At 51.6% G+C, this 15,696-nt stretch overlaps 2 protein-coding genes across 7 annotated transcripts in view; one reads left to right on the forward strand and one right to left on the reverse strand.

Annotated features, from left to right (window-relative positions):
* The window catches only part of LOC310666072 (uncharacterized protein), a 1,539,811-nt gene that overhangs the window by 370,638 nt on the left and 1,153,477 nt on the right, over positions 1-15,696 (forward strand). The window lies entirely within an intron of this gene.
* Positions 1-15,696, reverse strand: part of ARHGEF11 (Rho guanine nucleotide exchange factor 11) — a 66,471-nt gene that overhangs the window by 38,613 nt on the left and 12,162 nt on the right. For 4 of the 5 annotated variants that reach the window (XM_083416414.1, XM_083416412.1, XM_083416416.1 and 1 more), the window contains 5 exons: positions 4,279-4,311; positions 2,149-2,240; positions 1,816-1,914; positions 1,195-1,244; positions 544-601 (listed from right to left, as the gene is read on the reverse strand). In XM_083416414.1, the coding sequence (XP_083272540.1) occupies positions 544-601; positions 1,195-1,244; positions 1,816-1,914; positions 2,149-2,240; positions 4,279-4,311 (332 nt within the window). The remainder of the gene's footprint in view (positions 1-543; positions 602-1,194; positions 1,245-1,815; positions 1,915-2,148; positions 2,241-4,278; positions 4,312-15,696) is intronic. The other variant, XM_083416415.1, reaches the window with a different exon arrangement.

Here is a 15,696-nt window from a genome sequence, read left to right on the forward strand (position 1 = left end):
GGACCGCCTCTCCTGGTACGTCCCACGGAGGACCTTACGGTCTTCAAACAAAAACATCTTGGAGGTCCAGAGCCAGGGCTTTTTCGGCTGTGGCCCCGATCTGGTGGAACGCTCTGTCCCAAGAGACTAGAGCCCTGTGCGACTTGACATCTTTCCGCAGGGCCTGCAAGACGGAGCTGTTCCACCAGGCCTTTGGCCAAGGCACATTCTGACCCCCTCCTTTGGTAATCCTCACAGAACTCTAGCCCATGGTTGCCATTAATTTGATTTTGAATTGATTTTAAAATGAATTGATTTGAGAATGCTGCGTTATTTTTATTATTGTTAGCCGCTCTGAGCCCGGCTTCGGCTGAGGAGGGCAGGATGTAAATAAAATTTTATTATTATTATTATGTGCCCACATGGGTCTTCAGTACCCTTGCTGGGGAGTTTCTCCAACCTTCTTGCCAAGGGTGCGCGCGCACACACACACTGCCCCCATATTCCCCAGAAGGGCTAAAAGCCAGTGCTTTAATTCAGGGTCTGCCGGCATGGCCCACTCACATTTTATGAGCTTCACGACTTCCAGGTGGGAGCTGTTGGTCACCATCGTCCCGTTCACCTGGCACAAGAAGAGAGGGAATCAGAGGGTGCTGGGGGAGTCATGCCGGAGAGACAACAGGCTCCCTCCACACACCCCCACCACATGCCCCTGGCATCTTAAGAGAGATGGAGGTCTCCTCTTGGGCACCCAAGGCCAGGCCAAACCCTTAGAGCCAGCCTGGCACTTGCTCTGGGGAGCAGCTGGTTCAAATCCCTGCTCATCCATCGAAATCCTTGCTGGACGACCTCGGGCTGGTGTAGTTGTCAGGGGAAGGAACGGGATTAAGACAGAACAGACACCGGTAATTTTTAGGAAGGGATGCTTGCCCAAGGGTGAGGGAGGTGCTCAGGAACATGGTAAAGGGGTTGTTTTTCTTCTTGGGTAAGTTCAGAACTACAGTGGACGCTCGGGTTGCGAACGTGATCCATGCAGGAGGCATGTTCGCAACCCGCCGCGCCGCGTCTGTGCATGCGCAGAGTGTGATTTAGTGCTTCTGCGCATGCGCAAATGCTGAAACCCGGAAGTAACCCATTCTGGTACTTCCGGGGTTTCGGCACGTCCGTAACCCGAAAACCTGAAGCGTCTGTAACCCGAGATATGACTGTACTCACTTTGACAATCCGGTCACCCTCCTGAACGCCGGCCTTCATGGCGGCCCCCCCTGTGGAAACAGCAACACAAAACACGACACAGGAGACAGACAGACAGACTTTTGAGATTATGCCATAAATAATCTGCAGGTTTGTGTGTGCCCCCCCCCCCCCTTTTGGGAGTTTATTTTGCTAGCCGGGATCTTAAAACCGCAGCTGGATTCGAGTTCATGATCCTGGCCCTAAAATGGACATTAAACCATAGTTCCCTCTTCCAGATGAAAAAAGAAACTGTGATTTTGAACAGGAGAGGTTCAAAGCACTGAAGCCGCTGTGTGAAGAGAGGGCTGTGTGTACAGGTGTGATAATGATTCCTAGCTTATAAAACCTCTGGCTGTGGAGCCAGGAGTGTTGTGTTCAAACCGGGCCATTATGTTGCAGTCCTTACACCAGTCCTTTAAGGTAGAACAACATGATTGCCCCCATGTAGCAGATGGGAACTGGCAGAGGCTGCCAGCTCACTTTCCAAGTTAAATTCAGTTCCTGTTTCTGTGGAGGGTTGAGTCAGGGGAAGGAGGCAGGGGCATATGAGCAGAGGCCAGGGCCCAAAGCCCACCCCCCCCAACTCCCCACACTGCTCACCTGGCCGTACAGATTGCACCAAGACGATCCTGTCCCCACTGACGGTGAAGCCAAAGCCATGCTGGTCTTTCTGGATAATGACGCAACGCTGGACCAAACCTTGGAGGAAGAAGAGGAAAACAGAAGACCAAGGCTTATTATACTGTTCCCCCTCAAGTTCAGGCAAGAGTCCACCTGCTTGAGAGCCGTGGCACCAAGCGTGGCACGGAAAGGCTTCCCGGGGGAATGGACTTGATTTGGCGCAGCTCTGAGAAGCAGCCAAGGGTGACCAGGAAGCCCCTCACTGCTGCTGCCTGTCTTCCCACCTCTCCCCCAGGAGAAAAAAGGGCTCACCTGTTGTTTCGCTGGAGTCAGATGGCTGACGGCGGTGGCCAGGAGAGCGCCGTTCTGGAGCCGAGTCGCCCAGGGAAGACAGGCTGCTCAACCTGCAGATAGAGAGAGAGACAGAAGGAAGGGACTGAGAGAAGGAGCAAAGCAACGGCGAGTGGGTTGCAGCAAGCCAGCGACTGCCAACCTAGCGCCCACCAGATGTTTTGGGCTGGTGGGAGTTGCAGTCCACATCTGGCTGGCCACGGTTGCAACAGGCCACTTCTGACCCATTGTATATACCTCAGCTGAGGGACACGTGAGACGAATAGGAACATAGTACTTTGTAATAAGCAGGGCCCGTTCCTCCTGAGCTGAACCCCTGCTCCCTTAAATTCAGCACTAAGCTCTCCTCAACGCTGCAGGAAATGCACCAGCCCATGTGGAAACAGGGACCGTGAGGTTTTCATTGCTGGGGCCGACCCTTCTCCTCTCACTGCTGCCCCAAGAGCAGAAGATGGAAGTGGGTACCCCAAGATGCAAGGAGGTTCAAGATGCCCTCAAGCTGGCCCACAGAGCCTTGAGACCACCAGCCAGGCCATCGCAAGGCGCCTGAGGATTCCTGGTCCTTTATGGAGGTTTCTGAGCCACGTGGGGCCAATGGGAACGGCCACCAAGGCAACCAGCTGAGGGATGGTCACCTTCAACCTCTGCTTTCCCTCTGACCTCCTGTGGCCCACGGCTGCCCTTCCCTGCTGTTTTCTGCCTCTGGCCTGGCCAGGCCTGGCACCCAGGGACAACCAAGGCCGCCCCAGCATCCATGGCCAAACCCCACAGGGAGTTGATGCAATGCAGCGGACTTCAAAGACCAGTGGAAAGCAGAAGGGGCAACCACACACAGACACACACACTTCTGAGGGATGCCATTCCTGGTGGTTTTGCATGGACAGCCAGTGGCGGAGGGGTCAAGGAGCCATGAACGTGTGACAACATGAGCAGGAGGAGGGGGAGGGCGTGCAAGCAGCCACGTTAAACACACACACACACACACACACACACACACACACACACACAGCAAGAGGCAGAGGAACGTCTGACATCTTACCAGGCTGCAATGGGGCTGATGAAAGGACACAAGACAAAGCAGCGATGGGTGGAGAGACAGACAAAAACAGACAACAGTGGAAGAGTTATGTCTGGCGATTGCTCCCCTCTCACCAGCTCTGTGCTGGTGGATTTAAAACCACGGCCAAAGGACCCTGCTGCTGGGCTGGGACCACTGCACCTGCCCACTTCAGTTGCTCCCCAAAGACCCCCAGAGCTATGATCATAAACAGCCACCTCCCCATGTTTCTGGACTCCAGCGCCCAACATCCTGATCGTTCGCCAACCGTTGGAACAGAGGAAGCTGCCCTATGCAGAGAGGCTACTGCTCCATCCAGCTCAGGACTGTCGGCCTTGACTGGCCATGGCCTCCCAGGGTATCTCCCAGCCCCACCTGGGGACTCAGCCTGGGCCCTTCTGCATGCAAAGCAGGTGTTCTGCCCATTGGCCCTCCCGCCAGCCACATGGGCTGCAGGGGCTGGTGGGAGTTGGGATCCCAGCCGCATGGGGTAGGGGGTCGCAGCTTCCACAACCCTGTCCGGAAAAGGACATGGCAACCGAGGTCCTCCTCGTCATCAAGGGCACCCCTTCTTCAAAGCCACGTCTGGCCCCAACTCTGTCTCCCCACTCCAAACTGACAATACCTGCTGAGCTCTGGGGGGAAATACACATCTAGTCAAACGAAGCCAATTGCTAAATGCAGGCTCTGAGATCTGCGTAACTGATGGTCAAGAGGTCACTTTAGGGAAGAGAGAGGACTCACACCTCCAGTCAAATACTGGGCTTTCAGGGGGTCGTATGGAAGAGCCAAAAGAATCAGGCCACACACAGAGATGATGTTTAAAAATAATAACAACACCCACAGTTGTTACACATCGTACAGCAGGGAGGAGGGAACATCTGTGGCCGACCCAGATGTTGCCGGAACTCCATCTCCCATCAGCCTCATCCCTGGCCATTGGAGGGGGGCTGATGGGAGCCGGGAGCCCAGCCAGTTCCCCCCCCCCCATCCCTGCCCCAAATCATTCTGCATCCCAGCTGCTCCCATCTTACCTGGGCAGGTGAGGGTGCTTTTTACTGGCTGGTCTGTTGCAAAGGAGGGGAAGACAGAAATTGACACCAAAGACAGGGGGTTGGCAGAGAGACCAGGCAAGGCCAGAGGAGAGCGTGAGGGAAACAGAGAGAGAGAGAAAGAAAGGAGATGTAGACATGAAAAGGCCACAACAACCACAAAACACAGCAGCTTCCAGGACTCCAGGCTCAAAGGCCCCAATCCCTTTGCTTTAAGGAAAAGCTTGTTTTCCAGCCTGGGGGCCGCACTCCTTTCTGGGCATATCTTCCAAGGGCCGTATGCCAGCGGTGGGAAGGGCCAGAGGCATTGCAATGCATTTAAATTGTACCTTTGTGGAGTAGCCTATTTTCTACACACACTCACAACCACACTCCATCCAGGCAAGCAAGAAGCATTAGGAGAGTTCAAGGTCACAATTCAGGCGAGGCAAAGCACCCAAGGAGGGCGCAAAGCAGGGGTAGTCATAGGCGTGGCCTAGGGAGAGTCCTGAGGGCCACAGAGAGAGAGTGCCAAGGGCCACAAATGCCCCTCCAAGCCCTGCTCTAAGGGAAATGTCCCCTTTACAAAGGAATTAACAAACTACAGTGGTACCTTGGTTTACAAACTTAATCCATTCCGGAAGTCCGTTCTTAAACCAAAGCGTTCTTAAATCAAGGCTAGCTTTCCCACAGCAGCGGGGGACTCAATTTGCAAATGGAACAAACTCAGCATGTTCTGCTTCCAAGGCAAAGTTCACAAACCAAAACACCTTACTCCGGGTTTGCAGCATTCTTAATTCAAGCTGTTCCTAAAATAATCTGTTCTTAAATCAAGGTACCACTGTATTTAAAACCAGACTGACAGCCAAAATGCCTCTGAACATGTGCAGGTTCCTTGTTCTCTCTCTCTCTCTCTCTCTCTCTCACACACACACACACACACACCCCCCCCTTACTGTTTCCCGACACTCAATTAACACAACATACAGATAGGCCCCTGCAAAACCAAGACCCGCAGCTGTTGTTTATTCCAGTACTGAAGTAACCACACATGTCTACGGTGTAAAGATTTTTGTGAGGGGGATGTTTAAGGCAGCTCAAGACACCATTTTTCTAATTGCTACTTCTGTCCAGTGGGCAAGATTTCTGCAAGATCAGGCATGAACTGCTGCAAAGCAGCTCAGCTTCACATTCTCCTGCACTGCAGAAAAAAGGAACCAAGCATCTGGCTGCATCTCAAACGCTGGCTGGGAGCGGGGGGGGGGGGGGAGATGGGAGTTGTGGTCCGAAGCATCTAGAGGGCACCAGCCTGGGGAAGCCAGGGGCCACCACGCACAGCAACCGCCAAACACAGCGCAGGAAGAGAGAGGCCGAGAGAGCCTGGTCACAGTGGGAGAACTTAAGATAAGCGCTCGTGGATCAGGCCAAAGGGGGCAAATCTAGTCCAGCGTCATGTTCTCACAATGGCCAGCCAGGTGCCTAGAGGAAGCCCCCAAGCAGAACCCGGGGACTACAGAACTCTCTGCTCCTGCAGTTTCCAGCAACTGTATGCAGAAGCATTTCTGCCTCAGCTACGGTGGGTAATAATAATAATACTAATAATAATAATCTATTATTTGTACCCTGCCCATCTGGCTGGGTTTCCCCAGCCACTCTGGGCGGCTTCCAACAAAGATTAAAAATACAGTGGTACCTCTGGATGCGAACAGGATCCGTTCCAGAGCCCCGTTTGCATCCAGAGCAGAATGCAACCTGCTTCTGCGCATGCGCGTAATGTCATTTTGAGCGCCTTTGCATGTGCAAGCGGCAAAACCCGGAAGTAACATGCTCCATTACTTCTGGGTCGCTGCGGAGCGCAACCCGAAAGCGCTCAACCTGAAGCAACTGCAACCCGAGGTATGACTGCACAGTGGTACCTCGGGTTACATACGCTTCAGGTTACAGACTCCAGTAACCCAGAAATAGTGTTTCAGGTTAAGAACTTTGCTTCAGGATGAGAACAGAAATTGTGCTCCAGCGTGGCAGCAGCAGCAGGAGGCCCCATTAGCTAAAGTGGTGCTTCAGGTTAAGAACAGTTTCAGGTTAAGAACGGACCTCCGGAACAAATTAAGTACTTAACCCGAGGTATGACTGCACATCAATGTAGCCATTGATAGCCTTCTCCTCATCCATGAATTTGCCCAATCCTCTTTTCACGCCGTCCATCAGGAGGGAGTTCCATCGTTTATAACTGTGTGCTGCACAGAGAAGGGCTTTCTCTTATCTGTTCTGAACCTGCCAACATTCAGCTTGGCTGGTCTGCAGGTCAAAGCTAGCGCAGCTATACACCCACCCTCAGCCCCAGGGCTGGCTGGGGCTTGCAAGTCCGGAACACCTGGAGGGCACTTTGTTGGGTAAGGCTGGTCTCCAGCAACAAAGGCAGCAACGACCAGCAACCTAAAAACCTCTCTTTGGGTCCGCTCTGGTGGCACAGGAAAGGGAATGGATCCCTTTGCCCAAAACGCCAAGGGGCTGCCAGCCTGGGTTGGCTCTGAGATCTGGGCACAAGAGACTTTGACAGAAGCAGGAGAGGGTTTTTTGCAAAGTCTTCCAGCAATCTGTGGTTTGAGCCTGGAGGCCAGGAATTCCTGGTTTTGCTACGTGGGCTTGACCCCAGCTTGCTGTGTGGCCTTTGCAGGGGGTGGAGGAGGAAGGGAAAAGTACCTTTGCTCTTAGGGGGGGGGGGGCAACAACCATACCCCCTCCCAACAAGCACCCTTACCCATCACCTCCTGTGAAAACGGGAGGTAAAGATAGGCATTATTTCCTGATCTCAGAAGGATAATAATTACCATCTGGAGAGACAGAGATCTCCACCTGAGAAACGAGCTCCAGTATAAACACAGCCCGGGTAATTCCGAGGCTTCCACAAGCCTCTCCACCCTCCACAAAAAAATAATTATTATGATATGCAAATGAGCACAAACGGGAGCTTATTTGGGGAAACACAGCGTGGTAGGGAGACAAGGCTGGCAAATGCTAGATCAGCAGATGCAAGCAGAAGCAGAAGGGTGTGTGGAAACCCATGCCCAAAAAAGAGAAATTAGCAGGGTTTGAGAATCCCCTCCACAAAAGGACGGAGAACCAAATCAGAGCAAAAACGGCAACATCCAAACAACCAGTAAGGGTCTGTGTGTGCAGGAGAGAGAGACAAATCTCCCTCACACACAAACCCATGCCCCACCCCAAGAGGCGCTCAGACCTCTTGCTTCCGCAAGCACATTTGCACAACACGGAATGTCTTTCCGAAACCACAATTACAGGCATGGAAGGAGGCGAAGGAAGGTAATTACATCCTCGTTCCATCAGATCAGTGCTCCCTTTGGACCACCTCCACACACAAACACACACACATTTCCCCCGTTTTCTTCTTCTTCTGCGTTTTGTTTTCCAAGTCTGCCTCTGCTGAGAGGATGAGGCCACAAGCCACGGCGCTGCCATTTCCACTGGCTTCCCAGCCGGCAAAGATTCGCTACCAACCCGGCCCTCTGCCACCTCCGCAGAGCATAGCTGTCAACTTACAGATTTGAAAATAAGGGACCGGCAGCCTCGAAAATAAGGGATCAGCAGCCAAAATAAGGGATTTTTCTGGGCACAGGTGTGTTCAGCTTCTGAGCTCCTCTGAGCCAAAGGCAGAAAGCCCAGCCTGCAGCCACCGAAGCCTCATCAATAAGGGACAGCAGCGGGGCATGGCGCTGGGATAAGGGACTGTCCCGCCAAATAAGGGACGCTTGCCAGCTATGCCGCAGAGCGCTGGTGCTCACAGCCCTTCCAGAAAGACTGGTGGCCTTAATAAAGGCATTGTCCTAAATATGAAATTACCAATCTGAAGCCCCTTTTGGGCAGGGACCTGCCCTCCCATACTTCGCACATTGCATGAAAGCAGGAGCTGCCTAATGGTGGTGATGATGATGATGATTTTGTTCCGTCTTTTCAGTTCACCTCCTCCTCTAGGCCTGCCCTGTATGTTTCCTTGACACCAAAGAGGCAGCTGCCAGGGTCGAAACTGGCCCACAAAGACAATGGAGCCTCCAGCTGCAGGGGCAGTGTGCTGCAGAGAACCTGGAGGAAGGCCAGTGATCAGAAACAGGACGTTGCCATCAGGCACAGCAGGACTACAGACATGTGAAGGAAGGCCAGAGCCTGAAATTGAGTTGAGGGTCCGCTAATGCCCATTAGTCGCTGCCCCCTCCCCCAATAGAGAGACCCTCCTCCAGCTTGTTCCCACAGAGCCTGGCTCGCTTTTGGTGGCAGCACCAATCAAGGCGAATATTTTGTAGCAAGCCCTACTTCCCAATTACCCACACCAAAAAACAAAAACAAAAAGGTGTGCTCTTATTGATTGATTGGATTGATTGATTGATTTACCTACAGCTTTTTAAAATCCTGCTCTGGGAAAAAGACAGGGGTCCCAAGAACAGTTTGCAAATACTAGTAGCTGGGCAGTCCGTGCCCACATCAGGCTAACAAATCTAAAAACACACAACACAAAAGGAAAAGAGATTGGGGAGGGAAGAGGGAAAAAAGCCAACTTGGGGATTCATTCTTAGCTCTTGGAGTGACCAGCCAGAATGGAAACTCTGCTGAGTTCAACTGGAAATGAGTGAAGGAGCAGGTTAAAGGTAAAGGTAAAGGGACCCCTGACCGTTTGGTCCAGTCGTGGACAACTCTGGGGTTGCGGCGCTCATCTCGCTTTACTGGCCAAGGGAGCCGGCATACAGCTTCCGGGTCATGTGGCTAGCATGACTAAGCCGCTTCTGCCAAACCAGAGCAGCGCACGGAAACGGCGTTTACCTTCCCGCCGGAGCGGTACCTGTTTATCTACTTGCACTTTGATGTGCTTTTGAACTGCTAGGTTGGCAGGAGCAGGGACCGAGCAACGGGAGCTCACCCTGTCACAGGGATTCGAACCGCTGACCTTCTGATCGGCAAGTCCTAGGCTCCGTGGTTTAACCCACAGTGCCACCCGCGTCCCTGAAGGTGCAGGGAGCAGGGATAAAACTGGCAGATTAAAACCAGCCCAGGTAATGCAGCTGCCTGGTTGCCTTTCTCAGGTGTGCATCCCCTCACCCCACCTCACCCAGTCCTCAATTTCCTTGCATTTCCTCCCAGGGAGACGTGTCAGGATGGGGGTGGGGAAAATAGGGAAGGACCCAAAGTTGTCTCCAAGGGGCAGGCAGAAATAGAAAGAGAAAGAGAAAGAAAGACTCTCTAGCTGATTTGAAGCCAAGAGGGAAAAAGTACGAAGCAGCCATTGGCACCTCCTGGAAGATATGGCATTAAAAGATATACGTATGCATGTATGTATTAGAGAAGGCTAATAAAGCGTTGCCATCTCAGAAGCCGGAGTGGAACAAAATGCTGCAATTAGGAGATTATAAGGGGGGCGGGAGGCAGGGATCAAGTCCTCAAAGTGGGTCAACTAGGGGAAAGAGAGAGAGAGAGATTGATTTGCAAGTGGCTAAGTGTAATCTTCCAGCTCACCACACAGAATTCATGCCTCACAGAAGGGGAAAAGGAGAAAAAGAGAGAGAGAGAGACGAGCGCAATTTCTCTGACTAACTAACCGGGGTTGCCTCGCCAGCAGAAATAGACCAGCCTGTCAATCTCCCGACCAAGAGGAGGGTCTTACAAGGCTATTAATAGGGTTTTAAACACAGACACACACACACCTACCTCTGAGCTCCTAATAGTCTAATCTTGTAAACAAAATTAGCTAAAACTGGCTGCTTTAGGGCTGAGAAGAGTTTGGAGACTACCAGAGACACGAAGAGTGTCAGAAGAGCCTGGCTGCTGTTAGATCAGTCCAAGAGCCCGTCTAGTCGAGCCTCCTGAGCTCACAGTGGCCGACCAGATGTCCCAACGGGAATGGGCAGGACGCAAGCACAACAGCGGCACTCTCCACATTTCTGCCATACTTGCTGATGACAAAACCAACCATTTCTATGCATGCATCCCCAGACAGGTGGAAGCTGGGTTCAAGAAAGCAGGAAGAGAGGGAACTGCCTTTTCCAGAGTTACAGTTCTGGGTCTGTCTAGCTCAGTGGCTTGCAAAGGCTCTGGGAATATCCAGAGCCCCTTTTAATACAGCGGACGCTCGGGTTGCAAACGTGATCCATGCGGGATGCACGTTCGCAACCTGCAGCGGCATGTCTGTGTATGCGCAGGTTGTGATTCAGCGCTTCTATGCATGTGCAAAGTGCAATTTAGCGCTTCTGCGCATGCGCAACCGCAGAAACCCGGAAGTAACCCATTCCAGTACTTCCGGGTTTCAGCAGGTCCGTAACCCAAAAAAACGCAACCTGAAGAGTCTGTAACCCGAGGTATAACCGTACTGTTTTAAGTTGCTGGCCATCAACACAATTCACGGAAGCAAATGCCAGTTTTAACTGTGTGCTCTAGGACATAAGAAGAGCCTGGATACTGGATCAGGCCAGTGGCCAATCCAGTCCAGTATCCTCGTCCCACAGTGGCAAACTGTGAGCCCCTTTTGGAAAGCCCTCTAGCAGGACCTGAACGCAAGAGGAAACTCCTGGTGGTTCCAGCCCCTGGTATGCAGAAGCACCACAGAGAGGATGGACACTGTGGCTAGTAGCCATCTACAGTCATCTCCTCCGTGAATTTGCCGAGTCTTCTTTTAAAGAAAGCCTGTGGCAGCAGTGTTAGAAATTCACATATATAAGCCAGGCGCCAAACGGCTCCTTAAACCCGGGTTGCAGTTGCCGAAACAGAACGCCTAGCTTCCATTTGGGGGCCAGGCAGCTCGGAAGTCGTATTTTTCTATAGGACTTTTTGGTCCCTGAAATTCATTCTGATGGAGCAGATAGAATATATCACAAATAGAATTCTATAGGATGTGTTGCTAGTGTGCGAAAACGTTCCGGGTCCAAGGCTCCCCAGGCATGCACTTCCAGACGGTGGAAGCATCAGGTGGCATCCTGGCATCTTCACTTGGTTGCCAGTGGCCGATAAAGGTAAAGGGACCCCTGACCATTAGGTCCAGTCGTTGCCGACTCTGGGGTTGCGACGCTCATCTTGCTTTACTGGCCGAGGCAGCCGGCATCCAGCTTCCGGGTCATGTGGCCAGCATGACTAAGCCGCTTCTGGCGAACCAGAGCAACGCATGGAAATGCCGTTTACCTTCCCCCTGGAGCGGTACCTATTTATCTACTTGCACTTGCTTATGAACTGCTAGGTTGGCAGGAGCAGGGACCGAGCAACGGGAGCTCACCCCGTGGCAGGGATTCACACTGCTGACCTTCTGACCGGCAAGCCCAAGAGGCTCAGTGGTTTAGACCACAGCGCCACCCACAAAACGCGCCTGGCAAATGTCAAACGCTGTGTGGGAGTGGGAGGTGCGGAGTGGGGAAGGTGCTTGTGTGGTGCTATGGGGCCACCACTGGAAATAAAGACAAGATGGTGAGGAAAGCGGAGATCTCCTGGTGAGAGAACGTCACTGAACTCTCGCTTGCTTGGCAGAGAGGGGTGTGTGAAGGAATTAGCCTACAGTACACAAAGAGGTATGGAATTGGTGGTCCCATGCACTTTGCCTCTGGCTCTACCCACCACGGTCCTGTGTGGCCCCACCACCACCAAAGGAACATGGCCCTGGGGCTGCAAAACAGATCCCTATTAGAATATTATTGCCCAGGCGACAGAGAGGATTCCTCCATGTGTGCGTGGGGCAACGGATAGAAAGAGGACTATTTCCCCCTGAGGCCTCGGCCAGGAACCGAGAAAGAGAAGCCGCCAGAGCAGCCAAGAAGCTTCTGTCCAACTCGGCCTGACATTCAGAGAGATAAAGCCGCCCCCTTCAGCACCACTGCCCTTGTCCAGACAGTTAATCTGATTTCCTGTGCGTGATGGACGTGGGCTGATTCCGCTGTGGCGGAGGCTGCTGCTTCCTGGGAAGGTTTAACTCCTGCAAGGGCAGAGAGAGCCTCAGCCCAATCGCTTGCTGTCCATCATCTGAGGGAGACTGGAGGAAGGAGGGGGGCCCTCCTCCTCCTCCTCCATCATCATCCTACTGGCAGATTAAGCACCCATCGGCCACACATGGAGGGGATTCCGCCCCCCCCCCCCCCGTTGGAGAGCCTCTCTAAACCCCGCACCAAGTTACCGCAACTTTTAAACAGACAAGAGACACAGCTGTTTATTTCTCCTTCCGCACGGGGGGACACTTGTTTCACAAAGAGTGCAGAACTGATCCCAGGGGCTGCTCTCCTACGGATGACTATAAAGGAGCCACTTTGCACATTAGACAATAATTAGCTAATTCTAGCCACTCATTATCAGGGAAAGACAAACTCCTGACCAGTCGCCTAATGTTATGATGCTAAATTATCCTGTTGTTTTTTTTATGGCATCAAGCCTTCCCAAATCTGGTGACTTCCAGTTGTTGTTGCAGGACTCCCAACTCCCATCCTCCTCCTCCCTGACCCCCTGCTCCAGCTGTCTGGGACTGATGGGATTTGGAGTCCCGCAACATCTGGAGGACTCCATGTGGGCTACCTGCCCCCGAATCAAACGGCTGCAACTCCAGCCATGTCAATTTCAACCTGGTGGTCCCCAGATCTTGCAAGCCACGCTGGCTGCTTGGGGCAAGTGCAACTTGCAGTCCATCAACATCTGGAGGGCTAAAGATGTTCTCCTTGCTCCCCGAAGAAAAGAAACATCTGTAATTGCCACGCCTCAGCACAAACCCTATCCGTGCAACCTTACAAGTGTGGTTTGCGGAGACCTGAGACCTCGCTCTCACCTCTTAAGCTGGTAAGATGCACATCAGGTTATGCAAATATACACAACGCTCAGGTCACAATTCTATAGCCACTAAACTGGGAATGAGTGCCACTGAATTTAATGGGGCTCACTTTTGAACCAATCTATTTCAGAGTGCATACTTACAGGACATGGGGGACAGGGATATAATGCAGATATATGGTATCTAGATAGATGCCTACTCGCTATCATGCGAATACTGGTTCATATAGTATTTTCAATTGTTATCATTCACTGCTGCTGTTTGCTTGTTGATGTCTTACATGGCCTTTCCCATGAGGTCCCAGCACAAGCTACAACTACATAAAAATCACAGAATTACAGAGTTGGAAGGGACCCCGAGTTATCTAATCCAACCCCCAGCAATGCAGGAATCTCAACTAAAGCATCCATGACAGATGGCCGTCCAACCTATGCTTAAAAACGTCCAAGAAAGGAGAGCCCACCACCTCCCAAGGGAGACCATTCCACTGTCGAACAGTTCTTACTGTCGAAAGTTCTTCCTGATGTTTAGTCAGAATCTCCTTTCTCCATCGGTTCGGGTCCTACCCTCCAGAGCAGGAGAAAACAAGCTTGCTCCATCTTCCATGCCACAGCCCTTTAGATATCTGAAGGTGGCTACCATATCTCCTCTCAGTCTCCTTTTCCCCAGGCTAAGCATACCCAACTCCTCCAACCATTCCTCATCAGGCTTGGTTTCCAGATCCTTGATCATCTTGGTCCCCCTCCTCTGCATACATTCCAGCTTGTTAATATCCTTCTTAAATTGCAGGGCACAGAAGTGGACATGGAACTCCAGGCGTGGTCTGACCAAGGAAGAACAGGGTGGCACTATTCCTCCCCTTGGATCTGGACACTAGACTTCTGCTGATGCAGCCTGGAATTGCATTAGCTTTTATTTGCTGTTGACTCATGTTAAGCTTGTGGTCCACAAAGACTCCTAGACCCTTTCCACATGCAAGTCAGGTGTCCCCATCTTATATTTGTGCAGCTGGTTATTCCAGACGAAGTGTAGACTCTTACATTTGTCCCTACTGAAATCCATTTTGTTAGTTTGGGCCATGTTCTTCTACCTGTTAAGGTCAATTTGAATCCCAATTCTGTCTTATGTGGCGTTAGTTACTCCTCCTAGTTTTGCGTCATCTGCAAATGTGATGAGCATCCCCTCAATTCATCCAAATCATTTATAAAGACGCTGAACAACAATGGGCCCAGGACAGAACCCTGCAGAACATTTTTCCAGGATAACAATGAGCCATTAATGAGCACTCTTTGGGTTTGGTCCGTCAACCAGCTACAAATCCACCTAACAGTTACCTCCTCCAGCCCACCTTTTACTAGCTTCTCCGCAAGAATATTATGGAGGACTTTAACCTTACTGAAATCAAGATACACTACGTCCACAGCATTCCCCTTATCCACCAAGCTTGTAACTCTATCAAAAACAGGAATGAGATTCGTCGGGCATGACTTGTTGATGAGGAACCCATTCTGGCTCTTAGTAATCACAGCATCCTTTTCTAAGTGCTCATAGACAGCAACTGTTGAATTATCTGTTTTAGGACCTTTCGTGGGATTGATGTCTAGCTCACCAGTTGGTAGTTACCATATTTTTCGCTCTATAGGACACACCCAACCATAGGACACACCTTGTTTTAGAGGGGGAGAACAAGAAAAAAAATTCTCCCCTTCTCTGCTCAGCGCCCCTTCAGCGAAGCGGCAGGAGAAACGGAGCCCCTTCCATTTCTCCTCCAGCTGAAAGGGCGCTGCGCCTTAGCTGAAGGGGCACCTACCCTTCAGCGAAAGGAACCTGAAGCCTCCGGAGGCTTCAGTGAAGGCAACCCGAAGCCTCCGGAGCGCAGTGGGAGCTCCCGCTGCGCTCCGGAGGCTTCAGGCAGCTATCGCTGAAGCCAAGCAGCCTGCATTTGTTCCATAAGACACACACACATTTCCCCTTAATTTTTGGAGGGGAAAATGTGTGTCTTATAGAGTGAAAAATACGGTACCTGGGTGTTCTCCCCCCCCCCCTTTGAAGATGGGAACAATATTTGCCCACCTCCAGTCTGCAGAAACCTCACCTGTTCTCCAAGAATTCTCAAAGATTATAGACGGAGGCTCTGAGATTACACCCGCAACCTCCTTTAGATTAAAATCAGTGAAAATGCTTAAAATATCAGAAGAATAGGGTGGGTCAAAGGCCAGGGTAAAAAGAACATTATGTTATTATTACAACGGAATAGTACAAAATGCTGCAGCAGGACTACTGGCAGGAGGAGTCAGGAGTCTGCCAGGGGATGGAGGACTCCACCTCTGCTCTAAGATCTGCAGTCACCGATGATTCGTTACCAATATATATATATATATATATATTTGCTTTCGTAGATTTTCACGGGTACAGGAATGCAGGTTTTGGTGTCCTCGGGTGTCTTCCCGTGTAAAAGTTGGGGTGTCTAGGCGACGTTTCGACGAGGTCTCACTCGTCATCTTCAGGCTGGTGCTTTCGGCTTCTTGTTACTGGAACAGAGCAGGATCTCAGTGTTTGAGTTCCTATAAATACTGTTGAGGAGGTGTGGTGTATAGCCTCCAATGTTCTGGGCAGAGAGG

This window comes from Podarcis tiliguerta (genome assembly GCF_965153285.1).
Source record: "Podarcis tiliguerta genome assembly, chromosome: 16".
NCBI classification, from domain to species: Eukaryota; Metazoa; Chordata; class Lepidosauria; order Squamata; family Lacertidae; genus Podarcis; species Podarcis tiliguerta.